Source organism: Rhinolophus sinicus, linkage group LG12 (genome assembly GCF_036562045.2).
Source record: "Rhinolophus sinicus isolate RSC01 linkage group LG12, ASM3656204v1, whole genome shotgun sequence".
Lineage (NCBI taxonomy): Eukaryota > Metazoa > Chordata > Mammalia > Chiroptera > Rhinolophidae > Rhinolophus > Rhinolophus sinicus.
The window spans coordinates 60,291,916-60,319,484 of record NC_133761.1 but is presented as its reverse complement, the minus strand read 5'-3'; the positions used below and the strand labels follow the sequence as shown (position 1 = coordinate 60,319,484).

At 37.7% G+C, this 27,569-nt stretch overlaps 1 protein-coding gene across 9 annotated transcripts in view; it reads right to left on the bottom strand.

Moving 5' to 3' along the window:
- Positions 1–27,569, bottom strand: part of ESRRG (estrogen related receptor gamma) — a 547,928-nt gene that overhangs the window by 36,163 nt on the left and 484,196 nt on the right. For all 9 annotated transcript variants that reach the window (XM_019743279.2, XM_074317033.1, XM_019743599.2 and 6 more), the window contains 2 exons: positions 25,880–25,990; positions 22,108–22,269 (listed from right to left, as the gene is read on the bottom strand). In XM_019743279.2, coding sequence (XP_019598838.1) covers positions 22,108–22,269; positions 25,880–25,990 — 273 coding nt within the window. The remainder of the gene's footprint in view (positions 1–22,107; positions 22,270–25,879; positions 25,991–27,569) is intronic.

The window sequence follows — 27,569 nt, the reverse complement described above, 5'->3', positions numbered from 1 at the left end:
ACCTTTACACATGCAGTTTCTCCTGTCCATTTTCTGTCTCCCCACTAGAGTTCAAACTCCACAAGAGTGGGGATTTGTTTTATCACTTTTGTTCACTATTCTATCACTAGTATTAAGCAGAGCTTCACACAGAGTATGCTTTTATAAAATACTTGAATGAATGAATGAATGAATGAATGAATGATGCTATGCTCAACACTAACATTGCATTGTGAATTTAGTAGGTTTTTAATGGAAGGTGTTTAAAATGTTTCTTATCCCATCTTCAATGCAAAGGAAGACCAATTTAACTTGAGATTTAAGCAATACATACAAAAATTTTTTTCTCCCAAAATATGTCTTCTATCTGCCCTCTAAAGAACAGTCTAAAAAAAATGCTATTTTAAAATGTGATTAGAAAAATACTTAAAGTTAGAAACAGGAAAAAAAATTACCAGAGTTTAACACCTTATGTCCCTTTCCCTAATCATTCTAGGAGATACTGTCTGGCCACGTGGCATGTAGAATTCATGTACTTTAATATTTCCAGCTTGTCATACACTTAAGACAGAGGTAGCCTTATGAGCTTTCTCCCTTATTAACACATCTCATAGGTTTTAGATATTGCTATTTTCATATTCTGAAAAATCTCAACCAAGCCAATGGACTCAACAATTCATATAGTATGAAATGGGTGTATACCATCCATATTCTATGCAGAGAAAAAATTTGAGAGATCATTTGTTACACTTATTTACATTTGCTACCCATTTTTCATTGGAACAAAAAGGTGTAACATCAGACTCATAATTTAAGCCTCTAACTGAAGATTGCAAGTGGGCATAGACAAAGGACCTTGTTTAAGTTGTTGACTGGTCTTTGACATAATGTAGGAGCTCAGATATGCACTAAACTCACGAGAGTAAGTTGTCTATATCAGTCCCTAGCATGTGTGAACTAACGGTATGTTTTCAAATTTTTCATTTCTAAATTCCATTTTCGTATATGTAAACATATGCACAAGTAACTCGGCATTTGAAAATTGACAGTAAAGGTGTAGATGTAAGGGTGCTCATGCTAAATGGAGGTTCAAGTCCTAGAAAGTACTTGATTAATTGAACTATAGGAGAAACAATAGCTAGAAATAAAGATTTATTCAAAGTCAATTACACACCAATATGAACCTTTCTTTATTCTGGTGCTTTTACTAAGGTATATTCTTTAGAAAGAATAATTCTACTCGATTAGGAATTTTCACCACTTAAAATTCAACGGTTGAATAATTTCTTAAAAAAAAAAAAAATCCAAAAATGTGCTTTTCTTATTCCTATTGAATACTGACAGTTTTTCAAGAGGTTCCTTTATAACCCAGGAAGATGACGTTTAGTAACACAGAAAGGAGACATGGATTCTTTATTGAGGCAGGCAGCCCCAGGAAGAAAGATATGGTTCAATGTCCTAGCTATTCTTCCAAGTTTTATTAATTAGGTGGAAAGCCTTTCCCACTGGAATAGTGGGAGGTATTTATTAACACTTCTTCTCACAAATAGAACAAATGAACAGCAAAGGAGGTAATTATTAAATACACCGATCCCTTTATCAACTTGGCAGGGACAACCCAAAAGACGGTTTCTGATTATGATCTTTTTCATGATATTTTAATTGTGCCTCTTAACCTGCTAAATTAAAAACTACAGGGCAATCTCACTTAGATCACAGACAAAGGAGATCATATCAATTTGCAACAAAATGTATGAAGGCTCCTATCTGCTTTAATTACACCAAGAATTTAACAGGCAAATTCAATAGGATCACAGAAGGATTGAGAACTAAATGTTATCTCTTAGCCAATGGTATTATCATCTCCCATATGTTGTTAGCCATTACGGAGTGTGAACCTCTGTTTAATAGTAAGTTTAGGAAATAATGATATTTAAGGAAGTAGGGTTTGTTCAGACATGTCGAGTCTGTTGGTTATTTTTGTGATATTTACCCCAACCCAAAGCAGAAGATGAGAGACTATAGAGAAGATCCAAGTCTTCCTGTCTCTTAAACAAGGTCAGCATATGGGTTCCAAATATGTGTTTTAACTTGTATTTTATTGTATGTCTGCCATCATTTATAGAGCAGAATCCTGCCAGAAATTTCTCTCAGGCAAGCCTTTCGTTTTTCTCAAATAGTGCGTTTACCTTTATCCTAAACCCTTCACCCCAAACTTTCTCGTGGACCCCTAGTACAATCACAGACCAGGTTCCCGGGAACTTCAACTTCCAAGCGCCTACCCCAGGTTACCTGGTAATAAATTGACCTAAACATACTCTTTGGTGAATCCACAAACTAGATATACTATGTTCTGTGGGTATAGTATGTGTGGTTATTTTTTTTGTGTGTGGGGGTGGGGGCAGTGAATTTTCTGGTTCTACTATGAATGTTCAGTGATCAACTCCTATCCTTTCTTTCTATGCTACTTGCAGAGGAAATTCTTTCTAATGCTCACATTCTGCCGAATTCCATTTTTCCCCCTCTTTCTGAGACTATGTTCTATCTCCCTCCTAAAGGGTGGACTTTTTATTTAATCACTTCAGTAAGATTCAAGGTTTTTGTTTTCCTGAAGGATGCATCTTTTTTCAGTGCCTTATAAATAATCCTTAAAAATGAGCTCTCATTTTTAAATACAGATATAAATGAGACATCGACACGTAGTTACATAACAGAGAGCCACATCCAGGCAAGGATGGACGCCGAGGCACCTGTCTGCTTAGAGGTTTCTATCAGAATCCAATGGAACAGGAGGGTGACGAGATGGAAGACTCTTCAACAATATTACGAAAATGACTGGTTTCCCATCCTGAGTTAGAACACATTGTAACATTTATTCCACATGTATCTTGAATTGTCCTCAAAAATCTTTGTTTTTTTCCAAATGATCACATTTTTATACTGTTTTTTCCAAATACATTTGAATATTTGAATGGTGTTTAACAAACACTGCATTACATATAAAAATATTCAATAATGTTGTAGGATTGAATTTTTTTCTATTTACTTATTTATCTATTCATTGACTAAAGTTGTTCTAGGTCCACACTTTTGCATGGTTCATACAGACTTGCATGTACCATGCAGGATTCTATTTATACTTAAAATCTTAGTGACAAGTTACGTCCCAGATTTTTAAGAGAAAGACCTATTTCCAAAAAAAAATAGAGATTATAGAATCTTACCTCAACACATTTTTATGCTCTACCCATGCAAAACATGTTTTAAATCTTAGAAAATTATTGCAAGTATTACAATAATGGAAATTTCAGCTACCTTGAATTCACATATCTTGCAAGATGTGATGAACACTGACCCGAGTGATATTCTTCAGGATGTAGATGTGCGGAGTCAACTGTGTGACGCTAGAGGAAACCAGGAAACCTTTGGGTCTCGGTTTCCTTATCCCATCAAAATAAGACAGTGACCATAACAACCTCCCAGGGCTCGTGAAGGTCTCAAATGCAAATGAACATCAAATGTATTTGGAAACATCTTGTAATGTGAACATCACTGTGCCTAGGACAATCATTGTGATGATTGTTTCATTAACAGCAAAAATTCACAATTATAAAGGAAGGAGGCATCTTGCCTTGGTGAATTTCATTCCATAAAACTCCAAAATAGACATATAGTGTTTTACATTGTAATCATCTTGGAGCGATTCCTTAAAAAAAAAAAAAAAAAAGATGACATATTTCTTGGTCTTCTTAAACTACATCTATGAAATACATATTTAAGTATCCTGGTGATTCAGAAGCCACACACCATTAGGAGCATCAGGAGATCCAAGCTACACTGAGCTGGGAACGAGGAAGGTGGGCCTGCGCAAACCCACATTACAGAGGCTCCAGTGCTAGGTCTCTCAGTCCTCAATCTGCGTTTCTCATTTCTGTGTGCAGACTCGTATTTTCTGTCACGTCTATGGGATCCCCTTTGACATCTACCTCCTCCCAAACCTGCTCACATTAGAAGAAGGCGTAAGCTCATTGGAATAGCTCCTAGAAAGAGTTTAAATGGCCTCTGAGGGAAGGGCTAAGGGACTCCTTCACAATTATAACACATTTGTAGGTTACCCAGAAAAAAAAAAAAAAAAAAAAAATATATATATATATTTGTTCCTTTTCAGCAAAGCTGTACAGAGTTGGGCTGTTTGAAATTTGACATATTATCCTTAGGTGGAGAGAAACTGAGCGGAAGGATAGTTACATCATATTTACTTAAATGGAAATTTCTGTGTGTAAAGATGGTAATTATAGTTTATGTTTCCTCTTAAATGATTAGAAAAGCAATTTAAGAATTGGAACATGCCAGCAAGAGTTGTATTATATAGCCTCATACATGTTTATGAGTAATTGCCAAAGTATTAATCAATATAGCACTATATTAACATATAATAAATGGTTTTATATAAACTTTATAAAATTCACTGACAAGCTTATGACATACCCATTTCAACTCACTGATTCTAAGACTGTCCAGATTCATAGTAACATATTTAGAATTATTTTGATGTTATTCATGTAAGCTATTATAAAACATTTCTCCATCAAAAATTCATATGTCTTTAAATATACGTAGCATGTACCTGAGTATTTTTGAACATTTATCACTTAACATTTGTAAATTTTTATAAACGTTATTTACATCCAAATAACTAAGAAGAGGTTTCTCTTTGATGAATAAATACACATTTATATATTAGTTAAAATGCATGTTGCTTATTCCATGTGCTAAAACTCTTCCTTTCTCACCAGCATGTGGGAATATGTAATTAGCCATGTAATAAATATCTCCTATAAAATTTCCAATAAAGCTCTTAATTCAAATGTGTCATGGTCACTTTTTAGAGTCCACTAACCTTTCTGTTTTGTCTTTAAATACCAAAGATAAAACTTACAGATGGGCCACAAAGTGCTGGTACAAATGCACCTTGGCTGCCCAATAATTATTTATTGGTCTTGTAGATGAAGGTGGCATCTTGTGAAGTGAGGCCTTCTCTTTGGTAATAAAGCTACCATATTTATTTATGGATTCATTTATAAGATTTGCAAAACTGAATACTAAACTCAAACACCTCACCAGTGTGATGGTTTATGACAGGTTTCTCAACCTCAACACTACTGATATTTTAGGCTGAATAATTCTTTGTTGGAGAGGACGGAGTGGGAGGCTGTCCTGTGAATGGTCGATTATTTAGCTGCCTCTCTGAGTATGACCATCAAAATGCCTCTACACATTGCAAATATTCCCTATGAGGCAAAAGTGCCCCAAGACGGGAACATGGTTAGGGATGATGAAAACCATCTTCTCTTTCCTAAATAAAGTGCTCATTACTGATAATGATGATATTTAAAATTGCTTGCCTGGTCAATGCAGCATTTCCCCAGGTCTAACCATGCATAGACCTGAATGAGAGAGACTCCTCTATCTGTGAAACTTGTCCCCAAGCAAAATGTCCATCACTCAGAGCAATACCAGGCCAGGTCCAGGGTATGCAGCCTGTGTAGGGAGCCATACTTGGTTTCATGCTCTGCTGTTGCCATTTTGAAATTCTTGATAATTTTTAATGAGTTCTGCATTTTTGTTTTGACTGGACCCCACCAATTATGTAGCCAGTCCTGCAATAACTATGAAATCAACATTATGGGGATGCACCAATGAAATATGTGTTTCACTAGCAGAAGTTTTTGAGATCCCATTGAGAGAGAGAGAGAGAGAGAGAGAGAGAGAGAGAGAGAGAGAAAGAAATTGAACTAGTATATACTGGTAAGTTGGGTAAGCATAGCAAAAATCAGGCTTTGCAATCCAATTTATCTGAATTTAAATCTCGTCTTCACAGCTTCACTGGCTTTGGGACTTTAGGCAAACTGTTTGACTTTTCTAAGCTTCCATTTTCTCCGTTATAAAATGGCCTCAGAGGCAAATCCTCAGCTATAGGGTTGCTTTGAAGAATAACTGACATCATGTGCATAAAAAACCACGGGGCCTGACACGTAGTAAGTGCTCAAAATGTAACTCCATGGTGATGATGGTGATGATGTTACCAAAATCCATTCTGGATTGAGATGAGAAAATAACACTCAATTCAAAGGCTTTGTCACAGAGTTTTGAAGGCAGATTTCCAGACTTCAAAGTTGGAGTGACTTAGGTTGAATCATACTTGCCTAATATTTTCCAATCACTATTCACACACACACACACACACACACACACACACACACACAGTCTCCAACGCAAATTTTAAATACGCTATCAGGGAATGTCAAACCTGGCCATAAGTCTGTATACCCAGGTCCACGTGTCCATGGGAACACGTCTGCATGGGGCTGCATGTGCCTGACTGCTGACATCACCCTAAGTCGATGGTGCAAGCGTGTGTGTTAATACATTTCCTACATTAAAGATGTAAATTTTATTCTTCGAGCTGAAAGCCAGGTGATTAATTCTTGTAGCACAGTGATCAATCGGTGCACACACTCCACCTGTATTAATGTTTGTTTTTGTACGCGTTAGAAGCAGGAGCACACCAATAACACAGGTGTCTGACACAGAGCTATGCAACACTCCCGTTAGCCGGCAAACATTGAGATCCGTAGTTAGGCGGCACGTAGCACTGCCAATTTTTTCAATTAGACCCATTATTGATTTGATGAAAAAGCAAATTAAACATACCATGGTGGTATGTAAATCGGTTAGAGAGAGCATAAGGTTCTGGTACAAAGCTTCAAAGGCCTGGGCTGTATAGCTTTCATCCGCTGTAACTCATAGGGGTTCCTGGCAATTGCTGCTACGTATGGGGTTCTTTGAGCTCCATGGGCTGGCTGGCAAAACCATCCCCTGGAAAGACCGGAGCTGTATTTTAAAAATTCACAACAGTTTTGCAGAAAGGAAAAGACTGCTGGAAATCTTCTTACCTAGAGTGGATATGAAGATAGGAAGAGGTGCATAAAATTGTTTTCATAAAGGGATGGTGCATTTGGCCTGCCCTAATGTGTGGCATGTAGAGTGCATCCAACGGGTACATGGGAGACATTTCAAAAGTTCATTACACAGATTCACATTGGTGCCTGACCGCTCGCTGGCTCAAGCTACTGCAGATTTTCACGGTCTAAATTTGAAACCTCCTGGCCTGTCTTCATAATCTAATCCAGATTGTAAATTGTAATTTCTTAAAATTTGGAAGACTGTTCTTCATTCAATGAATGCTGTTCGTCAGCCCTGCTAACCAATGGGGCAGAGATATGGAAAAGGGGCTCATGTAACCTACATCACTGGTTTCATTACCAGAAGGAAGCTAATGCTCAACTCTAACTCTATCTCGATGCCTCCGCATACATTTATTATCATTGGATTACTACATAAGAAGCCGTCAAGGCTTTAAGAAGCCTTCCCTGTTTCCCAAAGTTAGAGTTCCCACCACGATGTGACGTTAGTATGCCGTGCTCCCCCATCAATGCACTGGAACACTGTATTATTACTGCCTCTTTGCTCATTTGTTTCCCCCCAAGCAAACCCCTAAGCTCTACAATGGTGTGATCACATGTATCCTGTTGGCCTTTGTATCCCACTGCCAAGCAGTGGGAATAGCATCAAGATACCAATATTTAAAATCGATAAGGAATGCAGTCAAAATCTAAATTCATCGACTCTAAATAAGATGTTTTATTCACTAATACTCCATAGAGTTTGCTTTCCTCACTCCTTTTCTCTAGTCATTCACAGACTGGCACTGCCCACTGTTAAGCGCTGAGTTTAACCATAAAGGATATGATAAATCTGTCAAGACAAACTGAAATCAGTCAGTGACAACTGGAACTGCCACCGAAATAAGTAGCAGGTGCACCAAGGTCGTAGCAATATGTTCTTCACATCATATTTAGCAACTTACACTGGAGAAAGCAAATAACTTTTTGCAGAGAAGAAAGGCCCAAAGTGACGTCAGTAACTAGAGGAGGTGAAGGTGAAAAAACAGAAATCAAAGAGAGAAATGTTGTACATTTTAAATATCATCGGATCATCAAAAACTTATTTTTAAGTTTTTTTTTTTCATTCTTTGTGGGTTTTTTTGTTTTTTGTTTGTTTGTTTGTTTGTTTTAATATTAGAACTCAGAAAAATGGAAATAGATAGACAAGGGACAAATATTGAGAAAGGATGGGAAAGTATGAATATTGATTGTATTGAAGGAATCGTATAGAACAAAGAGAGATTGGGCAGGAGCTTCCCTTTGTGAGAATTTCTGCAAATGAATGAATGAATGGGCAATTGTCACAGTTGATCAGAAGATATTGAGCTGCCCAGCAAGCATAATTAGGGCAAAGACACTCAGATCAGATATTCCATCCAAACAATTTATTTTCTTATCCTTTGAATCATAACATTTTCTATGTGTCAACATTTCCCTATTGTGTCCACAATTAACACACTCTTTCTTCTCTGGCCATAGGAAGACACTGCATTTTCACAGAGAATGACTTAGATGAAAAGAATACATTGCTCAAACAGACAAGTGCTAAAAATGTGAAACTCAGAAAAATAAAAAGTTTTTGTTCACTTTTTTCCCCTGAGGAAACCATTCTGTCAAACTAGATGAGGATGAAATAAATCATCCGACGAGCTCTTGGTTGTTTTGGCTTTTCTTTATTTTTACATGTGTGAGTTCATTTTCTTTTTACTAGCGAATACAGAAGATTGGACCTGGCACTGCCAGTAGTTTCTGACGGGAGAAAGCATATGTTTCCTGTCATGTTGGCATCTGACTGCCACAGCCATGTGCACGTCAGTTCAACTCCTTCCATCAAAGTTTGTGCCACTGTGGGGACATTGTTAGAAGTTGAAAAAAAGCAATGTCCATTTGAAGCTCGTCTGTGAACTTTGCATGAACCGCTAGGAATAATGTAGTGTGATGACAAGCCAGTTATACCTTCCACTAAATTTGCTGTCTGGAATGAACTGAAATAGTGTTTGGTTTGTGTAATTACGTCCATCTATCTTTATATTCCAGCGGCATATCGCAAATTGAAAATACTAAAAATTGACTGTTGGTTCTGATATTTAATGATTGCCAAAGACAAGACGATGATTTATTGGTTACTTACCGATGTGACACATTTGCATCTTATTAGACGGAGATTACTATTCCTTAAAATGCGGACGAGGCCTGATCATGTCTGATGGATTGATTTGATTTGCAAATGTAATCAAACTAATAAGAGGGGAAAAATGAGCAATAATGCCTTGTTTTTCAACTGGCAATCACTCCCCTGCCAACAAGGCTGATATCCCTGACTAAGCAGCCTTTACACAGTCTTCCTGTCGCCTCAAATAAACAAAGGGATGCTAAGGGCTTGATAAGAGGATAACAAGCCAAGTATGGATGCAACATGGAGCCCGTACCTCTGAACCGAGCCGTGGCAGCGAGAACAAAAGTTTACGACAGGAGATGCAACGCGACCTGAACAATCCTGAGAAAAGCTGTAGCTGTGATCAGCTCTGCCTCCCCATGATCATTCCAGGTAAATGAAGACCCTTTTCTGAAAGCAAAGGGACCCTGACACACTCAGGCAATAAGAAGGCCCCCGTTCATAAAGAGATTTCGTTTCTGAGGTAGTTCAACCATTGAAAAGTCAAATAGGTTCAGAACAACCGCATATGCATGGTTTGAAAAGAGCATTAAAAACCCTCTCAGGCAGTCCACGGCCTTCAATTTAGTTCACAGAATATCACTCATATACACAACACAGGACGGAGAGCTGCAGAGTGGTAAACTCTGAAATACTGGGCCAGGAGGCATGGCTGACATCGGACTCAGATCACTCTCAAAACATTTCTGCAAGACTCTTGAGTATGTGTGACAGAAAAATGGAAACCATGATTCTGAGTGAGCTACAAGGCAACACATTCTTGAAATCAAAATTCAAAAAGTATGTTAACTGTAGGTCAATGATGTCTCATAATCATAAAGTGATAACCGAGACAGTCACCCAAGAATAGCAACTTTAGTGTAAGGTCTATCAGAGAGTAGGGTCTCACTGTATATATTGGTTCAGTGCATGAATGAATGGGTATTGACTTGCTGCAAAAATATCTCACGCACAATATTTTTGTTGGTGAATTAAATATTACAAAGTATTTAGAAAAATGTGAAATTGAATTTCTAGAGCTTATTACCATCTTCAGATATCTCAAATATTACCATAGTTGACGTTTTGATGATATCCGTCACCCATTCTCAGCCCATATAAAATGTATTCAACCATACCAACACAGTGTGATCAGATTCAAATGAAATAATAAATAATTCTATTCTGGCTATATAAAATTGCCTTGGAAGTTTGAGTTAAAGTTTCAGAGCAAATACAGAGATTTTAAAACCTAAACCCCTTACTGAGTAGAAATGGGTTCGATAACTGACCAGGTTCTTTGAAATCTGTACATTATTCATGAGCTAATTTCAACCAAATGTTATATACTGATCTTTCAGACATTGTTTTCAAAGATAGTATCAGGCTTTACAGAGCAGGTGTATTCAGTGATGCTTTATAAACATCATATCACATGTATTCATGTTATTTTATCCTTATGTCATCGAGACACTTAGCTCTACACCACGGTCGTCTGTCCAGCAAATTTGTGGCCACTTTGGGCTGTTGGCTATGCTGTCTAAATTCAAGCCTTAGCCAGGGATTTCTCTCTACTATATCTCCCTGAAACAGAGGATCCTGAGCCAGACCTAGAGACATATAATGCTTCGGGAAGGGGTTTGATCAGATGTATCTCGATAACACATCCAGTCCATATCAAAGATTACCAACAGATGGGTTTATTGCTTATAATTTGTGGTATACAATTTTTAAAATACACCACAATAACTTTTCTATAACATTTTCACTGCTAATCTATCTTTAAGAAATATATTGTCCACATCAATATATGTACGTGTTTGTAGATAATGTACTAGGATGTGGTGTAATATAGAAAAGAGATAAAATTAAGATAATTTGCTAATATTTACTACTATGCATAAGAATGTATACTTTTTTTTTTTTTTCTGAAAAACTGATAGTGATAATGACAAATATCAATTGGTGCCCAACTTGGAGTTAAAAGACCCTAGTTTTAGTCTCAACTCTGTCACTGACTGTCTTGTGACTTTGGGTAAGTCACTCACCTTTCCTGGTCTTCAGTGTCTTTCTCCATAAGTGAATGAGTAAGGGAAGGCATTTGCCCTTATTGAACACTTACAATTACACGTCAAAGATTGGATTGCGCACTTTATATGCATTAGCTCATTGAATTGTCCTAGCAACCTACGAAGCAGACATTATTCTTTCCATCTTGCACATAAACAAACTGAGTTCATGGAATGCAGCAATATCAGAATTTAAACCCAGATCTGTAACTCCAAAGATGGTACACTGCCCACTGCAATAACTGTAGTCCCTTCTCTTAAAATGCCAAGTTCTAGCCAATTATCCCGACTGTCCTTTCAGGCTTAATCATCTGAGAATTAATTTTGGGAGGAGGGGGAAGAGTTCTCTCTGTCACATCATTTCATTTACTTCAAAAAGGTGTCACAAAGCTTCCTCTGGGCTTATTGTTTCTCAATAAGCAAGCACATTTTTAAAACTTTGGGGAAATCGATCATACAGCCCCTGACATCAGAATAACAGTAACAGAAATACATCAGAAATGCCTTAAGTAATCACTGCGTGTTTTTCCACAAAAGGTTAATCTGAGTAACATGCACCGTTGAAAAGCCCTCTTTGGAGTGTTCCCCTTCTTTAGGTGTAGACATCTGTGTGCTGAAGACCTCCTGTCACTGGGTTCTGCCACCAGGACACAGAAAATCACAAAAACCAGTACGACTGGACGTTTTTTTCCTAAAGTGCTGACGACGTCAGGAGGCGTTAGTCTTTCCAGGAACCCCAGCTGCTTCTTCTCCCTCTCTCCCTCCTCAGCCCAGGCCACCATGTGCCCTGCCACAAACGTGCTGACTGGCTGAGGGGGCCCAGCACTTCAGGTAATTAATCCTTTCCTAATGTAGGTTAAGCAGGTGTGAGCCTCCTTCACGGGGAGAGGAGGGCGCTGCTCTTTAGGGACACCCCTGGAGCGACGGTATTTAATTGGGCTCCGATGACTCCAACCTGAGACCGTGCTGCCCACCTGGCCAGCCAGGTCTCCACTCGCTTCATCAAAATCCAGTTGGAGAAACAGGTCCTTTCTCCTTCTTGATTTTATAAACAATCTGCAGTTAGGACCTAATGGCCGTTCTGGCACTGGAAATAGAATGTCCTTATCTGGAAGCCAAGGTATGTGATTAATGGAGAATGATCAAATTTCGGGATTCACTAAGTTGAATTGACTCCAGCTCTAGGCATTACCAAGGGGTGGTATTTATCCATTATATTGTTCACTTTCACTAAATTACAATTCACCGGTACTTTTTCATTCATATAAGAATAATACTAAACTACACTAGAAGAGATCCAAGTATAAAACAAAAGCTGAACATCCAATCTAGTTGGAGTTTGTATGCTGTGTACATTGTTCCTGACTCTTGGTGAAGAAAAAAAAAAAATAACTCAGCAAAAATAAATAAAAAATAAAAGTTGTTGAATGCTTCATAGAGAAAAAATCATATATATTTTCTTTCTGGTAAAAAAGGAAACAATTTTCTTTTTAAAAGGAATATAAAGGTATTTTATAAACAAAAAGAAGTGTTTGTCATACAGCAGAAACTTCTTAGAAAGTTTGGCCTATTAAAGTGAATTTGGCAGGTTAAATAGGTTCTTTTAACTGTACTGTTCGAATTAAGAGTCAGAATGGTTGAAGGTGGCATGGATTAGGGAGGACGCAGTTTGATTTTAGGGAAATTAGATGCTTATGGCCATATCTGGTTGTGTGTTAAGATATTCTCTGATTTGTAAAATGTCACTGATATGCACAGCTTGGGTTGTTTGGACATAGATTTGTCAAAAACGAAAGGAAAGAGAATAACAACATACATAGTTAAAGGGAGGGCAGTGCCTTGACTACGTGACCTTGACTCTGGTTAATAAATTCATGCTGAACAGGAAAGATGCAAGTTCCAGCTGTAGATTTCACCTCGCCCTTCTCCTTTCTCTACTCTGACAACCCCTCCATGGAGGTGATGCAACAGTCTGTTAGCTCTCAATACCAAAAACTATTCTCTGATAGCCCTCACACCTTTCATTCCTCCCCAAGTACCACAGTGAGTTCAGTTCAACTCCCTTTGCTCTTTCCTCATCCACACCCGCGCCATTTCTTTTTACACATCAAAACCACACTTTGTATCTTCAGCCTGATGGTTCCTTATTCATTCAACCTTGTTCTAACAAGGAAGTAGGATGACTTAGTCACACACTCACACACACACTCACACACACTCACATATATGCACACACTCACACACTCTCTCACACACACACTCACACACACACACACACAACACAGTCAAGGCTGACATTCTTGGGGAAAAGGCTCCCAGAAGGGCAAAGGTATATAGCTTTTCTATACTGAAGTTTGGGATCCAAAATTATTTCAAATTCTCTTCATGGTGATGAAAAAGCTCCATTCTTTAACACACACACACACACACACGCACACACACACACTCTACTGCTACCACTTCAAAGCACAAGTACTTGCAAGTTAATCGTTCTGTTTTGTGTGGGATGACTTGAATATTTATTTTCCCAAATAACTAGGTTACGTCTGAGCTTTCACAGACTAAATTTGATACGTGTAATCCTGCATTACACAGCTATTTTTATGTACAAAATATATAATGTACTGTACCAGAAATCCTGAGTTCAGCTGAGTAATGCACCCTTTCAAAAAGAAAACTCAGCAGTTACTTTTTTTTTTTTTAAGAATTCACTTCTCCGTGTGTTTAAATAGTGATTTTAAATTGCTCTGTATTCTATAGAAAACTGTTTCTCTGATGCCTGAAGTCTCCAGCTGCCACACAATTTATATCTCTTTCCTCTGCTCTTTGTTTTTCAGCCATTTTCCCTGAATGTCAAAGTCAATTTAGTGCATTTCACTTTGCTGAATAAATCAGAGGCGAAATCCTTGCTAAAAGTGAAAATTTGATTTGCTAAAAGGAGCTTAGGGCAACTATTAATCAATATATCCAGAGTGTCAAAGCCAAGGCCAGGATAGACATGCATTCATTTGGAGATTGGCTGAGGCAGATAAAGGGGGACGCAGGGGAAAAAGTGCCACTAGGCCACCAAAGGGAGGTGGGATTTGGGTTGGAGAGAGGGTCAAAAAAGGAGCCAAGTGAGAAACAAAATATGTGGACATCAGATTTTGTTCTTCTTCCTTCGATTCTTTTAGAGGTGGGCAAAAAATGTTAATTAAGCATGGAAGCATATATGGATTATACTAATTATACTAGTTTTCGTATAACAATTTTCTCACAAGACACGAAAACCATTCTCTCTTTAACTCATGAAGCAGCCGTGAGAAGAACCTAAAACTCAGAGGTAACAGCTCCATTCACAAACAGAATTCCAAAACAGCAAGATAGGAACTGGGCTAGGTCTATAAAATACCAATAATTTGATCTTCCTCAGGTAGATTTTGGGCTATTTCAGGCTTCTGGAAGATCATGATATATAGTAAACTGAATGACGGGACTTATCCTATCACCTTATCATTCAAAGAAGCTTAGCACTTACCAAGACCTTGCCTGAAAATGATATCACAGTTTAGGACCCAGTACAAATAGAAACCTTCAACACTCAGGAACGTAACATATTTTCAAAAAGTATTGGGTTATCTTTCTTTATGTGAGTTGACTCAAAAGCTATGATTTTAATCTTTTCAAAAGGCAGTTCCAATCATATGGCTCAGTTTAAACTTTCAATGGCTCCCTGTCGCTTTCAGTATAAAATGTTATTTCCTTAGCATGAAATTTAAAATCTTTCACGACGGGGCCGCTGCCTGTGTCTCCAGCCTCATGCTATACTTTTGACCATGTATTCCTTTCATCCGCCCATGTGATTCTGGGTGAGAGAACTACATCACCACCCTCATCCCTGGGTTATGGCTGTCAGTTCATCTTTCTGAATCACCCACTATGCTGTGAGGGTCTTAAAAGCAGAACCTGTGTTGTACTGATTTGAAGATGTGTCCTCCATTTCCTTTTTTAAGTTATTCTCCTTTCCTTTAATCTTTCATTTTGTAATCGTGTAGAAGACAATATTTGAGAACAGGACAAGTGTGTTACATTTGCCTAGATGTGTTCTGAAAAGCAGGTAGGTAATGTGGAACAAGTGACAAAGAACGTGGGGGAAGTGGGTGACGAGTGGGAAGAAAGACATACGGAAGTTACTGGTAAAAAGTCATTGAAGGTAAATATTCTATGGGTTCAAGGACCATTTCTAATAGTGTGAGTCCCACCTACAGGATACCTATGGATTGTTGTCAACGTCAAATAAAAGTTTGTAAAAGTGCTTTGTAAACGAAGAACTACACAGATGTGTGTTATTCCTGCATTTAAGCTTAATCCCATGAAAAAGGAGATGGCCACATAGACGCACATGCATGCATATATATTTATGTAGACACAGATGCATGAGTTAGGGTAAATAGCACACCATGTGAATCTTTCATATTTCCCCTAGTACCAAACACAGTGTTAGGTACATAGCAGACACTCAGATGCTTAAATTATATTCACGGTTGCTACGAAGTTATGATTCCTCTTTGATCAGAGGTATCCAATGGCATGCCTATGTATGGATGCCTGTGTATATTTTTGGGACACATAGTAACTGAGCAGAAGTAATGCTGGTATAGAGCTCACAAGAGCACAGGTAATTCAGCATGGTGACAGAACAGTGACTTAGGTCACAGGCAGTGGCACCGCATATGAAGACATCTCTGTATCTTGAAGAACATTTCAGTGTCTCTGGAAGCCTCTTGAGGGCTCTGTCTAGGAAACCTGGCAACTTGTGTGTTGGTCTATACGTTTTCTTTTCTAGCAAGGGTAGCTGTGGAAAATGACCGAGTCCTTAGGAGATACTTCCGAGTACTTTTTTCACAACCATATTTAAGTTAAATACTTCCCAACTTGGTGGTTTCTATTTCCATATCACGGTTGTGACTTCATTGAGTTAGTTTAGGTTTGGCCAAAGAGGAGTGACTAAATTATTTAGATGCTAATGATCCTGCCCACCAAGGACAAAATGATGACAATAGCCATACAATAATCCTCCCGGTTAAATAAGCTCACTCCCTCCCTATTACAACCAATATTCATTCTGAATATTTTTTGAAATGGTTTTGATGAACAGTAACTTTTTGGATAACTTGATTTTAATTGCAACAAAATGACAATATGTGCAGTATCTTAGAAACTAAAATGAACACTAAATATTTTACATTTAGGTCATGCTTTACAACTTGGAAATTAATTAAACATATGTGTTTAACTTGCATGTGTATTTTTTCCTCATTTGGTTTCCATAGTACAACTAACGGCTACAACAATTAAGTAACTTAGAAAAAAATTACTCAAACAAGTACAAATCGGGTTTTTAGATTTGACTTTCAAAATCATTCTACCCTTATAAATCACAAACATAGGTACACAGGTATACAACGACCAGGTCCATTAAATATAACCTCCAAATACTTGGTAATTGCATATACTTATAATTTGAGTGGTATTATTAAGTGCCAAGGCTTTGGTCTTAAATTTATATTTTCTCCACTTATCTAAAAGACTCAACTATTTCATAGTTCTGAAATCATTAACTTACATGCACAATGGAAAAATTAATGCTGAGAAAAGAAGCTGTATCCGCTTTAATTCATTCATAGCAAAATAAAAATGACAGCTACATGTAAATTAAGTTACAGGGTGGGGTAGTGAGTGGAGCCTCACAGCCAATGCACAGTCCTGTGCTACACATATTTTTAATCAACTGATCAATAAAACATTTATCCAGTGCCAAAGATACAGATCCAAAACAGAGCATGGGGTGCTATTTACATATAACTCTCTCTGTCAACAATGCCCTCTTTCCTGTACATCAAACCATACTTACACACTTATACATGGAAACATATTTTGTGTTACAAATGGGAATGTGATTTTACAGTAATTATTCCCATCACATTTTTTTGTGCTTTTGCACGTATCATAATCACGTAATGGTGCTACCAATTTAAGGTATGCAACGAGCATTTAAAAAATGAAACTCCCACAACTTTGGTTTAGGGAATGATATAATCTTAAAAAATGGTCTCTACATAAAAATGCATTAAAACATATGATGTAAATTTAAGCAATATCATTAGCAATAAATGTTCAAAATATTCTTGGGTATTCTCCCACAAAATTTATATACTAATGTAGAAATAGTTTATCCATGTTCTTTAGAGACTTATGTTATTTCTAGAAAAGTCTAAATACTTCTTTTAAAAAAAATATAATAAACCAACTCAATAAGTAATTTTTGATACATTCTTCTAACTAAATGTTTTCACAAAAAATGTTTCAGTGTAAATGGAAAATACTGGCTTCTATACTTTAGATTTCTGTTTCTAATGTGAATAACTATATGTAAAGTCTATTTTATCACATTATCTTCCTAGTGTGGTTTTCTTTTAGAGTTTAATATTACCTGCCTTCACTTTATATGAAGCAAAATTGTAATTTTTTTGTTTGATGTCATTACAATAGACATAATTTTAAAAATGTAACTAAGAGACCCCAAATTTGAGCAGAGTGCATCTTCTTTAGTATATAGTTGTTTAATCTGTTATGTTAAAAATAAACAAGCCTACCTAAAAAATTGCCATATTTGATAAAGTAAAAAAATCGTCTAAAATGCATCCATTCACTTAATTGTTCAAACACCTATTCTTTCAAAGTAAACTGTCTGAAAGATCCATACATATATTTAAGCCATTTATATAGGTCAGTTAATATGGGTTATGCTTTTTAAAGCACCATCTGACTAAGCACATTGTGCATTTTGCTAACCAAGTTACAGTACATAATAATATTTGAATCCACCACAAAGAACAATAATAGATCTGACTGCTGGGCTGATAATCATCTTATCACACCCTGTGAAACCTAGCTCTAATATTTGATGGAGCCTCCATTACTTGGCAGCCCATTCTGAAAAAGGCCAACAATGGAGAGAGAATGAAGTGGAGTGTGCAGTGCCTCCATATCTACATAAAAGAGATTAGAGGCGACAGCGTTCCATTTTACAGCTCAATCATATTGTGTTAGCATGCGCTTATCCGAGCGCGGACGAAATTGAAAGAGAAATAAAAAAGAGTCAGGCAGATAGGAACCAGAAAAGCGAGGCATGAGCAATTTCCAAGGATATAAAAGGATGCTAATGGCGGCGCCCTGTCATTCTTAAAAAGGGCTATTAGGGTACCATCATCTGTTCTGGTGCCCTTACGCTCCTCCAACTAAAGTCAAGCGTTTTCTAAAGCCTTTGTGATCTTTTTTTTTTCTTCCTATAGATAAAGTATGGTCATGTTTCATAACAACACACTTTTCCATTTATATGATTTATTAAAGTAAGTGAACTAATTCTATTTACTGATAAAAAAAAAAGCCCACTCCATATGTATTTTTCTTCAATATTTTCTTTTGCTGCATTCTTCACTTTTTTTATATAGCAAAAGCAAGTATACAAAAAGTGCATCCCCAGTAGTGCAGCAAGACTACTGATCTCATCTTAGATGTTCAACTTAATTCTTAAAAAGTGTGTGTGTGTGGGGGGGGGGGGGGCGGTGAGAGAGAGAGAGAGAGAGAGAGAGAGAGACATTACACAGACAGAGCACAGGATCAAGAGAGGAAAGGCTTATAATTGTGTGTGTGTGTGTGTGTGTGTGTGTGTGTGTGTGTGTGTGTGTGTGTGTGTAGACATTTCACTAGTGTTACAAAACAAAGAGTTTTGAAGTTATCAGGGCTGGGACATGTTATCAAGAACACGATTTTACTTTTAGCAAGGAAGTAATGTGCCTTTAGTCTTCCTATTGTCTCGGTTCTTGTACCCGTCTCCCACACTGCAGCTGTGCCCGACCTCCCAGAATCCAGGGTAGAGCAACACAGCATCCTTCTACCTCAAAACACTGTGTGCACAATTACTGTTAAAAAGGTAACAAGAATCCCAGGGAATTCTTGTTTTGCTAATCCCTTTCTGAAAAGCCAAGATACCCCTTGCTTTGAAAGCACCTTCCGGGTGTCAGGGAAACCACAGCTGTGAATCGTCACTCCACAATGACCTCTTCTGGCATTTTCTATAGAGAGAGAATAACGTCAGTCCCCACCAATTCTAAGCCTCAGCTTAAGACTGAACACATAACCGTATAGGAATTGTTTCCACCACTGGAACCGCTGTTACTCATCATTATTTAAAGTTATTGTCTTCAGAAAAGTCACTGGAGGCCCTTTACTGGGACAAGTTCCTTTGTAAACTGACATTTCTACTTTGATGCACAATGGGACCCACAGATTCGGCACTGACTTTTGCTTACCAGAGAACACTGGAAGGAGGTGTTGAGTTTTATTGGTCCTTTTTATGGAATGTCTGTACAACACCCAAATCCTGACTTAACAAATCCCCAATCCAGGTGGAACTTGGACAGAGTTCTCTGAGGTAATGGGTGGTTTGGAGTCACAGTGACACCGCGTTTCATGCCGTTGTGATTAATAACAATAGTATCACTATGACTTCGAAACAATTCTTTGGAGAACAATCAACCAGGGCACTGAAATATCCTGATTCAACTCCAGGAAGTAATGCTGAATGTATGCATTGAGCACATGGCATTTTCCTGGGAACGTGTGCACGTGTTTTTACCTCTTTCTACCTCGAGTTTCCCTATCTTTGAATTAATGATAATAATAACTGATTCCTTGTTGTGAACAATGGTTCTCATTTGGGACAAGAGGCGCGGTTTTTCCCCCCAGAGGACATGTGGCAATATCTGAAGACATTTTTGTGTGTCACAACTCAAGGGTGCTACTGGGTAGAAGCCAAGAATTCTGCAAACTACCCCACCATGAACAGGACAGTCCCCAGAACAACAGATAATCTGGTTCCAAATATCAAGAGTGTCAAAGCTGAGAAGCACTTGGTAGTAATAATAGAATGATGCTATTTTAAATGTGTGAGCATACACCACTTGCCAAAAAAATATATACATTTTGGTCAACGTTGCTCAAGCAGTAGTTCGCCATCATCAGAAGTGTCTGGACGCTGATGGTAACCACTTTGAGCATCTCTTGTAATTGCAGTAGTGAGGTGTGACTTGTGTTCACCTTTTGTTATCGGTATATATTATTACAATTTCAATACAGTTTTCCTTTCTTAAAATGTGTATACATTTTTTTGCCACCCTCTGTGTATATACCGTGTTTCCCTGAAAACAAGACCTAACTGGAAAATAAGCCCTAGCATAATTTTTCAGGATGACATCCCCTGAATATAAGCCCTAATGCATCTTTTGGAGCAAAAACTAATATAAGGCCCACTCTTATTTTCAGAGAAACACATCATTGATTACCTAAAATATTGTGGACATTTCAACAAAAGTTAGCTTTGTTTCTTTCAGCTTTAAAACCCCACTTTCCTTCCAGATAAGTTTACACACATTGTTCAAGCCAATCTTTACTGTTCCCACTGCCACAATTCCCAAATGTCTTAACATCTTTTAGCATATCCTTTCTTTTTTTGCTTCTTCTAAAAGTCATACAGATGTGATTACAATCCAAATGCAGTTTCAACTATCCATATGATCAAATTCTCATCCTGGTTTTTTTTGTTGTTGTTTTTTGTGTCGTTTTTCTTTACAGGCAGTGACCCTTGTGTAGATATCTTCTGAAGAACACACTCCAGCTCACCTATTTAACTAGTTTTGACTTAATTTGGGGTACTTTATTAGCAAACAGTGTAAGACAAAGTAGCTGGTATAATACAGAGTGATGTTTAAATTAGTTTACAATTTGCTTGGCCTCATCTAGAACAGCACCGAACAAAGCCATTCAGAAATGTCAGCTGTGTTCCTAACCACTGTAACAAATTGTCGCCTGAACGCTGCACACCTAATGACTTCAAATTAGCCTCACTGCGATATCGCCTGACAGTTCGTTACGACTGTTAGCAACATAGCTGGCGTATCATGACCAATAAATTGGTTTCCGTGTGGGCTGGGAAAGGGACTTCCATCAATTTGATTAAAGAAATTACTGTAGCATTCAAAGCATAAAGACAAACTAGTTTAAGGAGACAGAAAGAAGTTAACTGTACCAGAAAAACATTGCTCATCGTTCAAAAACTTGTTCATAAACTATTTGGAGATTAAAATTCAGACAAACAAAAAAAAAATCATAATTCAAGTAGACTACTCAAGCTCTCAAAACTTGATCACAAAACTTGAGTGATCAGGCATATGCTTGATGTTACAGGATGGGTCAAGAAAGAACAGTAACAGGACATTTTAAAATATTACTTTTAAGTTACCATATGAGAAAACTTCTGATGTCAATTGAACAGTTCTTTTCATCACGTCTGTATAAATTCTTGGTAAATATCTCATTGTAAACCAAAGCAAAGCCTGTGACTGTGAATACAATTCCGTTTAAATGGCCAGCATGAACAATGAAATGAGTGATTCTTAAAAGGAAAAAAGGCCCATTAGACTGCTGCTGACAAAAACATGTTTGAACGCGAAAAGAAAAAGAGTAGAAGTATTTCCTTAGGAGAAGGGTCAGCATTTTAAAGGAGATAAAGAAATGGTTTGAAGAGTTATATTCTCTTTATCTTATGTTGCCCAGAATACCTTCATATATGAAAACACAATTAACAAGGGTTCAAGGTGGTACAGACACGAAAAGGTTTATGATTCTATGAGGGTCAGCCCAGCTCTAAATTATGATTAAAACACATGTAAAGGCTAAAAGAAAGCCTAATCAGAAAGTGTTGAATTTGCCTACCTGTACATATACAACCTAGGGAATTAATTGCAACCTTTTCTTTTCTTTCTTTCTTTTTTTTTTTTTTTTTCAGAACATGTACCTGGAATATGCTTCGCCCATCCAATGATAACCACCAGCTCCCGGTCGGCCAAGTCACACAGTGTCGTGAGGGCTTTGATGTCACTGTCGGGAATAGTCGGGTCGGGCATGGCATAGATCTTCTCCGGTTCAGCCACCAACAAATGTGAAACAATCTTGTTATCTGCAGGATCAGACGAGAGCACTACAAGATCACTAGTAGCATCATCCTTCTTTTACAAACCGTAAAGTATGTTGTGTTTGGAAAAACAATTCACATCGCTGACAACAGACCCGACCTAGTCTAGTGAGGGTGCAATGTATGCATGGGACACAGCGCACAGGCAAACTGGGAGCAAGACGAGCTGCTGCGGTCGGAACGGAATACGTTCCTTTCTTCCCTGCTCTGCCTGCCTTTGCTGGAAGGAAGCACCTGCCCGAGAATGGAATTCTTTCCAGCAAACAGATAAGAGAAGTTAGATGTTCTCTGGGTTCGCGCTTTGATTCTTAAGTGGGATTTGGGGAAGCCGCTTAAATACCCTACAACAGCTTTCAAATAAAAATCCACAGTAAACCACTGAACTCTAGAATATAATGTGGGAGGCAAAGAGCTACTAATGCCCGTTGTCATAATGGGCATGAAAGTCATTAATTATCTTAATTCCTTTAAAGAAGAGCAAAGGTCAGGGCCTTCTGCCTGGGTGAATTACTGACTATATAACTCCATCTCTGTGGGATGCATTAAATAGGAATTTCTTTCCTTTCTCCCCACCCCCACACACCCAACCAACCGATCTTCCAAATATAGCCAATAGCAGTTTTCAGAAAAATACCCCTACTTAAATGTTACAGCATTTTCTCTTTGGAGTGTCTACTTCTTTATTCCTCTATTTTCATCTGTTGTCTTTAGTTCATTCTCTGGTTCAGATTTATCTGTCTAAAATTTGTGATAGATGTTTTTAAAATCCTTCATAAAATAAACACTAGAGACAAATGGAAAGCATCACATCGAATGTGTTTTATTGCTCAGGGGCATGAGAGAGTTTATGGAAGGGGTTGTAAAGCCTTGCTAACAGAATGATTTGTCTTGTTGGCCCAAGTCTCAATTTCTGTGAGTAGCTTTAGATTTTATATTTTCTGCTAAGTGAGGACATAGAAATGGGTAGGAATAAACCCAAATATTTCAGTGTTCTATGCACCGTTACTCTAGAAAGCTAGGGCATGAAATGGGAGTTTTGTGAGCACAGCCAAAGTTGCTTCTGTGTTTACTAGATAATTTTCCTTTCACTATGAGTTTTTAACTTTTTAAACCAAAATGAAAGACTCCCTGACCTTGGAATTGAAAACATAGTATTCTTTTATTCTCTTTTAACACAATAACAAGGAGACTTATCCAAGCTATAATTAGCAATTTTCCTGACATATTTCAAAATGTTATTTGTATGGCTGCCATAGGAATTATATTTATTGCAAATAATCAACAGATAGCCATTCAGAAGCAGTGATATTCAATTATGATCACATTGAAAATGCAAATTTGGGAGGAAATATTCCCAAATACCATTTTGTAGGGGGAAAAAAAACAACATTAAATAGGGATTCTTTTTTTTTTTTTAATTTGCAGGCTCTGCAAAGAATGACATTTGTTTCTTGTATATGCTATAGAAACAACACCCTGTATTTTCAGTTACGCATGGAAAAGGTTCAACTATCATTGCTCTGACAATGCCACAAAACCTGTCAGCAACTACTAGATTCTCAAGATTAGAAGAAAATGCAAAAAGAAAAGGCACCAAAATGTAACCAAAGGAAATCCTGAGTTTGCTTCTTTTTAGTACAGGAAAAAAGCTACCTGTTTTACCCAAGTCAATGGATACTTGACTTGGGCTCAGAGAAACTGGGTTAAAGCTTAGAAATTCCTATCATTCAGAACATGGAATAGCCAGCAGCACGGTTTCTAGGTAAATCTTATTTAATGTTTCCCTAATTAGAATCAATAAAACTCAATTTTCATTCTTGGGCTTTTGTGGTATACAATCAGTCAGGGTCCAGAAATCTCCCCCAGCCACTTTCTCTGCAAAGCCTGTGCAGTCTCCTGACACTTATCTGACAGGATCTGAAAATTAAGTTTTATAAATGTTTGTTACAAAAACACACTAATTGGATGGACTCAGGAAAATTAACACAGAGGCCTTGAGATAATGAGTAATGATTTATTAGGGGTCTTCTTTATCTCAGACAAATGAAGCTCTCTGAAATTGCTGTAATCTCCTTAAAGATACTTGACAAGTCACTTCCCAATTTCTCAGGTTTGCACAGAAAACCATAGATGTTCCTCTACCAAAGTGGACTTAGAAATGGGCTGATGCTCATTTTTCTCTCAGTAGAGGAAATTATCAATGGGGATAGTCAATGTTTGTGTAAAATGAATGAGAAACGGGCGGTCTGTGTATTACTGAATCCAGGAAAACGAAACCTCTAGCAAAATTAAGCATTAGTGTTTATTGCATTTTATTGTATTATCAAAAAGTTTTTTTTTATTATAATGTGCAAAATCTGCTTAATGCCGTCCTAGATTGTATTTGCAGAATGCCAAACAGCTTATGCAGGCTGAGGAAAAGATGCCAGATTGGACAATTGAAGGTATAATCAACATAATGTTTTTTGGAAAGGCAAAAGGAAACTATGCCATATGTTCACTCAAGCTTTAATTTTATGTAAAACTGGTTGTTCTTCCTTTGACATAGCAAAAGTGTCCTTTCGTTTACAGTTCAGGGTCTGTTTTATTTATTTAACTCGTCCCCATATGCCCACATGTACGATGCACAGCAGCGACCCCTCCTGGAGAATCTGAATTAGAAGCGGACACGTTTTCCCTACTCTTGAATGTAGAGCAAAAATTACCTGCATCTTTTCTAGAACTGCTATAGGTGCAGCATCCTCCAGTGAGTACTGCTGGTGTCTTCTGAATCTAAGACAGCTAAATGTGAGAACTGTTTCCACGACGGCACTTCCCAGGGCCTAACATGAACTCTTTGCATAAACATCCTAAAATGCTAGCTAGCTCTGTTGCACGACAGCCATGAACTGAGTTTTCAGAAAATGGGATACAGTGATTGCCTCAATCTATATTCCAGCTCTTTTTAGTTAATGACAAAGAGAATGGGGCTTGCATTTTAGCAACGGGCTCGTCATCCTTCAAATTGCAACCTGGCATTATAAAACCATGGGCTCTTTAAAAACAATTCATACTGCCCATAAGGGCACCTGAGATGGAACCATCAACCTATGCTTGTTATTAGTAGGGCCCATTCTTGTTTTAATCTATTGCAAGCAAGTGTGTTAACCTCCTATAGCTCCAAATTAATGAAGCTCCTAATGTATTTTCATTGGGAGGTTGAGCAGTCAAAGTCATTTAGTTAGTGAAAACTACAAAAATCACTTTCTTGTGAAATCTGAAACGAACAGCTCCAATGAACTAATGATCACAGTATGATCCATTTTATGTACCTCTGAAAATAAAGATAACCAGTAAATGTAAAATTCGCACTGTATGAGCTACCCCTTAATATGCTTATGCTTCCACAAAATGACTAGGGGAAAAAAACAGGTAAGAGGAAAAAAAATAGGGGAAAAAAAGATCATTAGCTGAATTGCTACTGCTCCTCAAAGGTAATCCTAGGAAATGGAGTCACGGCCCCTCAAAAACAAGCTTTCTCGGAGTCAGTAGCGATGGGCATTCCAAAACTGGATGCACACAGAGCTGGGCAGCCAGACATGTCTGCTGTACTCACATGGCTTTTTGGCTGGCTGAACCAGCTGAGGGTTCAGGTATGGGCTGTTCTCCGCGTCTATTCTGCGTTTGTACTTCTGCCGACCGCCACGTACTCTGTCCAGACGCACCCCTGTAGGCAAAGACAGTTTACTGTTGAGATACTTATCTTTGAGACCAATTAAATACATAGAGAGTATTACCCATGGGTGCTAGGGAGACAGAGAGAAGGCAAAATGAGTCAGGGGTATTAGAGGAATATAAAAAAAGTGGTGGCTAAACCAAGATTGGCAGTGGTTGGAAACCACATCGGGCAGGGGACAATACACCCAAAATATATTTTATGTAAGGCCATCAAAGTCACATCACATCAAAGAAAAGGCATGTTTTCATGTGAATTAATACAGAGACACTGTTTCTCAAAGACAATGGCAATTTGTATCCTCTTTATCGATGACCCCTAGAAGCTCACTGTGTAGGCTCCGGTAGACCAGTAGACCAGCTACCCAACCCTGTGCAGTCTACTAAAGGAGTCAACAAGGACCTCTGGAATCGAATTGCACTGAAAGCACCTACATGCCGTGGAAAGCCGGAATTACACTACACCAGATGAGATGCAAGGATTGTTCCATATTTTCATGTCCCAGAAGGAGAATGTTATTTACATTCTGGCACACAATCGTATGCTCTTTCAAATGAGAGAATACTGCGAGCAAGTTTAGACTGAACACAGGAGAGAAAGAGGGGCTTCCTGAAAGAACTCAGAAGGCCAGGATGTTAAAGCAGGGGTACATTAGTAAAGCAGCACTGAAGGATGAAGCTAGGAAGAAGGCACGCGTGGACTGGCTTTAATAAAACTTTATTCCAAAGAGTGATAGACTGGGTCAAGATTCAGGGAGTTTTTGCTGGCAGTGGATTTAAAAGATTAAGGAAAGAGCCGAAGGAAAAGAAAGGGATTAAAAATCAAGAAACGTTCATTTATATGGGGGACCAGTGGGGAAGAGCTTTTTAATAACCTGGTTTCCAGTCTGTAATTGTAAAGTTTAGAACACGACCATGCAAATCTGTATCAAATAAAAAGCGAGGGAGAAAAAGTGAGGTGAGAGCTTCTTTTTGCAGTGTTGGGTTGTATCTTACTTAATAAAACACTGTAACACTATCCATTAATAAATTCAACCAAGTAATTCATTGCACGTATTTTAGCATTTCTCAAACTATTTAGAACATAGATTTGGTTTAACAGCAGCATCAATATTATTTTACTGAAGGGTTTCTCAGAGCTTTTAATATGCAAATGACCTCTATAAAACTCTCGGAGGGAGGTATAGCCTATATAAGGTTTTGCAAACCAAGTTAACCAAAGATCCTGTGTTTGGAATATTTATTAATATCATGTGAGCTGTGGGTTATCTCAGTTATATGAAACAGTTTGGAAATGTTGATATACATGTATGTGAATCCTGGAGGTGAATATATGTACTCAAAGGTTAAAGATTAATCCACAAAATAAAGAAAAACACAATTTTTCACATTATCTTAATAATACTACTTTAAGAGTTGGTTATCTTTTAGTGAAACACACAAGCATATACTTGGTCTAGGTAAAGCCTGACATCTCATACTGAAACATCGGAGCAGAGTTTAAATGAAATCAGGAGGACCCTTGAAGAGCAATGAAGTAGGTTTAGACAAACAAATACCAAAAAATAAAG